We start from the raw sequence: 7,348 nt of genomic DNA on the forward strand, positions 1-7,348 counted from the left end.
GTAATGGCTCGTTTGGTTCTTCCTGCCCAAAGGTCAAAGCTGGGAATGGGCAATGGAGTGTCTCCCGAGATCAGGTCTACATTAGGGAGGAGGGTGGCTAGGTTGCAGACCCCTGTCCAGTTCTGGGGTAAATAGGTGTATGCTAGGTTATTTCCACAGACAAAGACAGTGGTGTTAGGACTACAGAGAGAGGAGTTTACGGGGATATACTGACTACATCCAGTAGATGAAAGGATTCCCAAGTCAATACTGGAGTTAGAGAGGGAATCGTTCTTGACAAAGCATGAGGTATTAAAGGTAGTTGAAAACTTTGAAAATTGTATGGGAAACAGCTCGGGGAGTAAAGTTGGGTTACGTTGTTTGCTGATGTTTAAATTGGCGAAAATGGGGATGGCTATAGGGCGGGGCGGTCCTTGAGGAAGGCAGAGTCAGCAATCTTGTGCTAAGTTGGGGTTGGTGGTATTTAAAAGCGCAAAAGTAGCTTCTAGTATAGTCGTGGTTTGGGGGTCCAGTTCAGAGGGATTGACCTTAGGGCGAATTAGGGGGTGGTAGCTGAGCTGTGGGTACAGATCCTGATAGGCCTTTTCTATTTGTCTTCGGGTTTCTATCTGGCGCACTTCGTCTTGGGGCCCTCCACCGTCTGACATATGTATGGGGGCCCTGGTATTCCAGCACACCGGGGTCCTGGGAGTGCCAATGCATCCAGCCTGAAGGTATTTATTATTATCACTAATGGTGGGACTTTTATTATTCTGTAGTGTGGCTGTGAAATAAGTCTTGTTATTGGTCGCTGTACATTGCTGGTAAGAGGAGTAGCACGTGCTATGCATTGATTCCTGAAAAGTAGAACAGGGACAAATAGCTCGGGGGGGGGAGTGGTTTAGGCTTATGGTGGCATTGCCAGCTGGTTTTGACCCCGGTGCCTCCATATACCTGAACAAGGTATGCAGTTATTCCCCCGCAATCCTGCATATGAGTATACCTTCGGGGAACAACAGGAGTCTCGCTAGTACCTCCCCTGCACTCACACGGTGCACCATATAGTTGTTGCATTAAAGCATTCTTATTGGGGGGGTGGGTTGAATCCTCCCCTCGTGGCCCGAGGGTTGAGGGTTAGGACTGTCATTAGAGCTATCAGCAGTACCTTGGTCCTCATGGGGGAGGGTATGGCGTAAGGTCAGTTTGAGGGGATTGTCCTTACTCTGATCAACCGTCCAGGTGACGTCAGCTTTAGTGGACTTGATGAGGTCAGAAAGTGGGTCCACCGGCTTGACGTGGGTGTAATGGATCCAGGCAGCTATGCTGTCCACCTTGATGGCCGTCGGCGTTGTCAGGATGATCTGGTAAGGTCCTTTCCACCTGGGTTCTAGGGTCTCTTGTCGATGGCGTTTGACAAGGACCCAGTCACCTGGTCGGAGCTGGTGTGGAGTAGGCGGGGGTCCTGTTGTATATAGCTCTTTTAGTTTGGGCCAGATTGTCTCATGTATCCGCTGTAAGGCTTGGAGGGAAGACAGGAGATTATTTTCTGGGTCCGATTGGATAAGGTTAGTCTTTAGGTTAGGGATAATAGGAGGAGGCCTACCATGTATTATTTCGTAGGGGGTAAATCCTAGCTTATAGGGGGAATTTCGCACCCTAAACAGAGCGTAGGGGAGTAGGACTACCCAGTTAGCGCCAGTCTCCATGGTTAATTTAGTCAAGGTCTCTTTTAGAGTTCTATTCATTCTTTCTACCTGTCCTGAACTCTGGGGGCGGTACGCACAATGTAATTTCCAATCAGCCCCAAGTATGGAAGCCAGATCCTGACTTACTTTAGAAACGAAGGCCGGCCCGTTGTCTGACCCTATCATAACTGGAAAGCCATACCTGGGCAGGATTTCTTCTAGTAGCTTTTTAGCTACTATTTGTGCTGTCTCATTCTTGGTCGGGAATGCCTCAGTCCAACCTGAAAAGGTATCTATAAACACCAGTAAATATCTATATCCATATTTGCCAGGCTTTACCTCCGTGAAGTCCACTTCCCAGTAGGCTCTGGGCTGGTTCCCTCTTTCCCGGATGCCAGCGGTTGGTGGGTGGGTGTTAGCATTATGGAGTTGGCAGACTGCACAGCCAGCAACCAGTCGTTCAGTTTTTTCGGAGACATTTTTAATTTTAAGTCCAGTCTGTCTGATGAGATCCTGTAGCCGTCGGGCGCCCAAGTGGGTGCTACGATGGATCCGTTCAAGGACCAAGGTTCCTAGTTTTTCTGGAAGGAGGATATTGTTCTTAGCGTCCCGCCACCATCCGTCTTTAACCTGGGTTAGAGGGAGTTTGTTTATCCATCTAATGTCATCTTCCGAGTAGTCGGGTTGGGGCGGTAATTCCCGGGGCCTTGGATCCGGCAGTTGTAGGGGAAGTAATGGTATTGGAGTGTATGCCGCCTTTCGAGCTGTCTGGTCTGCCAAATTGTTGCCCCGGGCGACTGGATTTGTGGGTTTTTGATGCCCCGGGCAATGTACAATGGCTAACTTTTTGGGTTCCCATATGGCCGCTAGCAAGGCCAGGATTTCCTCTTTGTTCTTGATGTCTTTGCCCTCTGCTGTGAGTAGTCCCCGCTCTCGGTATATTGCCCCATGTATGTGTGCGGTAGCGAAAGCATACCGGCTGTCTGTATATATGGTGGCTTTTTGGTCTTTGCTCATCTTGAGAGCTTGGGTCAGGGCAATTAATTCAGCTTTTTGGGCTGAGGTCCCTGGGGGGAGAGTCTTTGCCCATATCACCTCAGTTTCCGATGTTACTGCTGCCCCCGCATACCTCTGACCTTGCTGGACAAAACTACTGCCGTCAGTGAACCATGTGACTTGTGCGTCTAATAGGGGCTGGTCACGTAGGTCTTCCCGAACCCCATGGATCTGAGCCAGTACCTCTGCACAATCATGGAGTGGGGAGTCTAAGTCTGGGTCAGGTAATAGAGAGGCAGGGTTTAAAGCCCGTGGTGGAGTGTAGCTGATTTTGAGAGGATTTAACAGTAGACCCTGGTAGTGGACCAATCGAGCATTGCTCATCCATCGGTCGGGAGGCTGTTTGACAACCCCGTCGATGGCGTGGGGGGTGGTGACATGTAATTCCTGTCCCATAGTTAGTTTGTTGGCATCCTTTACCATTAGGGCTGTGGCGGCGATCACCCGGAGGCAAGGAGGCCAGCCTGCAGCCACGGGGTCCAATTTCTTCGATAGGTAAGCGATAGGCCTGGTCCAAGGACCGAGGGGTTGTGTCAACACGGCCTTAGCTATGCCTTTGTTTTCATCCACAAAGAGGTGGAAGGGTTTGGAGACATCAGGGAGACCCAGGGCGGGTGCGGATAGCAAGGCAGTTTTTATCTGCTGAAACGATTGCTCAGCCTCCTCTGTCCATTCAAAGGGCGTCTGTTCTTTGGTGGCTAAGTATAGTGGTTTGGCCATTTCAGCAAATTTGGGTATCCATAAACGGCAGAACCCAGCTGACCCCAAAAATTCTCTCACCTGTCGAGGCGTGGTGGGTCTGGGGATGCGGAGGACAGTCTCTTTCCTTGCATCTGTGAGCCACCGTTGCCCCCCTTTCAGTAGGTATCCCAGGTAAGTTACCTCAGGCCTGCAGATCTGCGCCTTTTTGGCAGAGGCCCGGTATCCCAGGGTGCCGAGAGTCTGTAGGAGGTTTCTGGTTCCCTGCAGGCAGGCTTCAGCGGTCCCAGCAGCTATTAAGAGATCATCAACATACTGCAGGAGGGTTATATTGGGGTTTTGTCTCCGGTACTCACTGAGATCCTCGTGTAGGGCCTCATCAAACAAGGTAGGTGAGTTCTTGAATCCTTGGGGAAGTCTGGTCCAGGTGAGTTGTCCGTTTATGCCTCTCTCGGGATCCGACCATTCGAAGGCAAAGAGTTCTTGACTTTTGGGTGCTAAGGGTAAACTAAAAAAGGCATCTTTGAGGTCCAGCACAGTATACCATTGTTTTTCTGGACTAAGGGCGCTCAAAAGAGTATATGGATTGGGTACGGTAGGATGGATGTCTATGACTCGTCTGTTAACTTCCCTCAGGTCCTGTACTGGGCAGTAGTCTTTACTGTTAGGTTTGCGGACTGGCAGCAGGGGTGTGTTCCAGGCCGACTGGCAGGGACGCAGTATACCTAGGTCAAGAAGCCGGCGAATATGTGGAGTGATACCAGTTTTGGCCTCTATGGGCATGGGATATTGCCGGACACGTGCAGGATCTGCCCCTGGTTTGATTTCTATGAATAGGGCTGGGCGATGTTTGGCTACTCCCATCCCACCTCTTTCTGCCCATGCTTCGGGGAACTGCTGAAGCCATGACTTTATATCTTGATTTTGGGAGGGTGGTTCCTGGTGAAGTCGGTACTCATCTTCCAAGTTCAGGGTGAGCACAGATATGGGTTGGTTGTGAGGGTCTGTTATGATCGGCCCCTCTGACCGAAAATGAATTTGCGCTCCCATTTTAGTAAGTAAGTCTCTCCCCAGTAAGGGGCAAGGGCTATCGGGAATGACCAGAAAGGAGTGGGTTACTTTTCCCGTGCCCAAGTCCACAGTTCTCTGAGTGGTCCAGGGGTAACGTTTAACTCCCGTAGCTCCCTGGACCCAGGAGGTTTTGTCAGAAATTTTTCCGTGGGGCTTAACCAAGACCGAATGCTGTGCCCCTGTATCCACCAGGAATTGGACTGGTTTCCCCTCCACTTGTAGGGTTGCCCTGGGTTCGGGGAGGGGGTCCGAACCCCGTGCCCCCTACTCTGCATCATGTGTAAACAGGACTGGGGTGGTGGCCTTCGGTTGCCATTGCCCCTGGTTGGGGCACGGCTGCCTTTTTTGGGGGCATTCCCGAGCCCAATGGCCTTTTTCCTTGCAATAGGCACATTGATCTCTGTCCAATGGTCGCCTGGGAGGTCGAGTGGCTGGGGGGCCCCCTTGATCTTTCTGAACAATGGCGGCCAGGACCTTAGTCATTTTCTCAGTGGCTTTAAGTTGTTTATCCTCTGGGGCATCTCGGTTATTAAAGACACGCTGAGCAATACGGAGTAGGTCCTGTATCTGTTTGCCCTCCAGATCTTCTAACTTCTGGAGTTTCTTTTTAATATCAGGGGCTGCCTGGTTAACGAAGGACATTACAACGGCAGCCTGATTTTCGGGGGCCTCTGGATCCATAGGGGTATATTGCCTAAAGGCTTCCATTAATCTTTCTAAATAAGAGGAGGGACTTTCTGTTTTACCTTGTACAATTGAATATACCTTGGCCAAATTAGTGGGCTTGCGCGTGGCAGCCCGGAGACCCGCCATTAGAGTCTGGCGATAAATGAGCAGTCGTCCCCTACCTTCTCCGGTGTTGTAGTTCCAATCATCCTGCGGGGGGCGAGTTAAGGGAAAGGCTGCATTAATAAGATCAGGGTTAGCGGTGGGTTGACCATCATCTCCAGGAACCAGTTTTCTTGCCTCCAGCTGGATTCGTTCTCGTTCCTCGGTAGTGAACAGGATCCAGAGAAGCTGTTGGCAGTCATCCCAGGTGGGCTGATGAGTAAACATAACACTATCTAGAAGACCTATCAAGTCTTTAGGATTATCAGAAAAACGAGCATTCTGGGTTTTCCAATTATATAAGTCACTGGTAGAGAATGGCCAATATTGGAGTCGGGGGTTCCCTGTCTCATCGGGAGGGCCTATTTCTCGCAGGGGTAGGGCTGTGGTGGAATCTGGATGGCGGAACCCTGGGTCGCGCTGAGTGCGTCCACGGGTGCGTCCAGCCGGCCCAGGGGAGTTATTTTCATTGGGCAGGAGGGCCGGCAGTGCCTCTGCCTCTCGCTCCTCCGGTTCTGACCTGGGTGGCCTCTCGGGAGGGGCTACAGGAGGTTCTTCCAAGGGGAGAGGAGCAGGGTCAGGAGCAGGAAGGGGGACCGGTTGTGGGGCCAAAGGAGGATGTTGATATGGAGGGGGTTCTATGAGAAGGAGGTCTTGGCTGTCAGAAAGTATGGGTGTGGTTGAGGTCTGAGGCTTGGGAGGTTTAGTTGGTCGGGCCGTAAGGATCTTATATGTCCCTGATGACAAAAAGGGGGCCATCCAGGGAGGTGGGTTTTCTACCAGGTCCTGCCATACCAAGATGTAGGGGATTTGGTCCGGATGGCCTTCTTTCCCTGGTAAGAAAATTCTAGATTTAATTTTTAGGACTATAGGAAGACAAAAGGTACCCTCGGTGGGCCAACCAACCCCGAAAGTTGGCCATTCAGAGCGGCAGAAGGTAATAAGTTTTCTTTTCCGGATGTCCAGACTGAGATCGTGTCCTCGGGATTTCACATCCCCAAAATTAGTGAGAAGGAAGGAGAGAGGGGTACTCTGTGTTTGGCCCATGTTTAGGTCCTGGAAGAGGTTGCTTAGAAAAGGTTATTCTGAAAACGAAAGTGATTAAGAGCAGTCCCAATAGCGGAGCCTGTAAAAGGAGGAAGGGAGGTTATCGCGTGCGCGCTTCAGATGGGCTATCAACCCCCAGATGGGTCGCGGTGGACGTCTCCAACCACGCCCGACTAGGTGTCCTATAGCGCGTCCGCCAGGACTGTCCTAATCCCCAAAACAGAAGGTACCTTGAGCCAGCTTACTTACCGATCGGTTGTCAGCGATGACCCGTTGACCTGATGTCTGGTGGGCTTGGGGGCATCCCAGACGAGCCCCCAAATGAAATGCCCACGGTCACGAGACCCCTCCACAAGACCACCAGAGACAAGAGTCAAAGCCAAACGGCAAGGGTCATTTATTGCAGGTTCGAACCTGGACCTCCGCGCACTCGTTGCCGGTGACGCTAAGAGGTCCCGATGGAGTTTGGTACAGCTCTTTTATAGACAGGTACAAACAAGCTCGGGACCTTCTGCGGGGCTTTCCAGGGGTGGGGAGTACTGATTGGCTAACTTTTAAACAAAGACACTAGTCACTGATTGGTTAACTTTTAAACAAAGACACTAGTCACCGTCTGATTGGTTGGATGGTTGCAAAAGGGGGTTCAGCAAGCATAGTTACAGAAGCGAGAGTGGCTGGTTAAGTTTCGGTTTCCTGAGGCTTTGTTTTTCAATTAGGAATACTTAAGATGGGGCCATAGTTACAAACAGTACAAACAGGAAGATCGATGCAATCCTAGCAGCGCTACGGCCTAATGGCAGGGCATCAATTCAGTCTTATTTCTACCGAAGTAGAACATAGCCCTTCAAGTCTCTGGCTTCAGCCCTGGGTCCCATCCACCAGGCTCAGCTGCTTCTCAATGGTAAACATAGGCAAGGGAGTGTCAGATCTAAAACTCACACACTGCAGGCTTGGGTTCTGTGTGGCCCAGGTTTCTTTGCTTT

General features: G+C 51.0%; 1 protein-coding gene across 1 annotated transcript; it reads right to left on the minus strand.

Annotated features, from left to right (window-relative positions):
• Window positions 1-822: 822 nt before the first annotated feature.
• Window positions 823-5,546, minus strand: LOC116739584. The gene is made up of 4 exons (XM_032603999.1): window positions 5,457-5,546; window positions 5,256-5,366; window positions 1,145-4,643; window positions 823-836 (listed from the first exon to the last, which is right to left on the minus strand). The coding sequence occupies exons 1-4, from the start codon at window positions 5,544-5,546 to the stop codon at window positions 823-825; spliced, it is 3,714 nt and encodes a 1,237-aa protein (XP_032459890.1).
• Between the last annotated feature and the right edge of the window lie 1,802 nt (window positions 5,547-7,348).

Source organism: Phocoena sinus, chromosome 1, assembly GCF_008692025.1.
Source record: "Phocoena sinus isolate mPhoSin1 chromosome 1, mPhoSin1.pri, whole genome shotgun sequence".
NCBI lineage: Eukaryota > Metazoa > Chordata > Mammalia > Artiodactyla > Phocoenidae > Phocoena > Phocoena sinus.

Excerpts from the sequence above, each read along its gene's own strand:
- LOC116739584 (XM_032603999.1), bottom strand. The coding sequence starts at position 5,546 with ATGTTTACTCATCAGCCCACCTGGGATGACTGCCAACAGCTTCTCTGG. Across the intron at positions 5,367-5,456 it reads GAGAACGAATCCAGCTGGAG|GATGATTGGAACTACAACAC; the intron begins GCAAGAAAACTG and ends CGCCCCCCGCAG. Across the intron at positions 4,644-5,255 it reads AGCCCACTAATTTGGCCAAG|CCCCACGGAAAAATTTCTGA; the intron begins GTATATTCAATT and ends GTCTTGGTTAAG.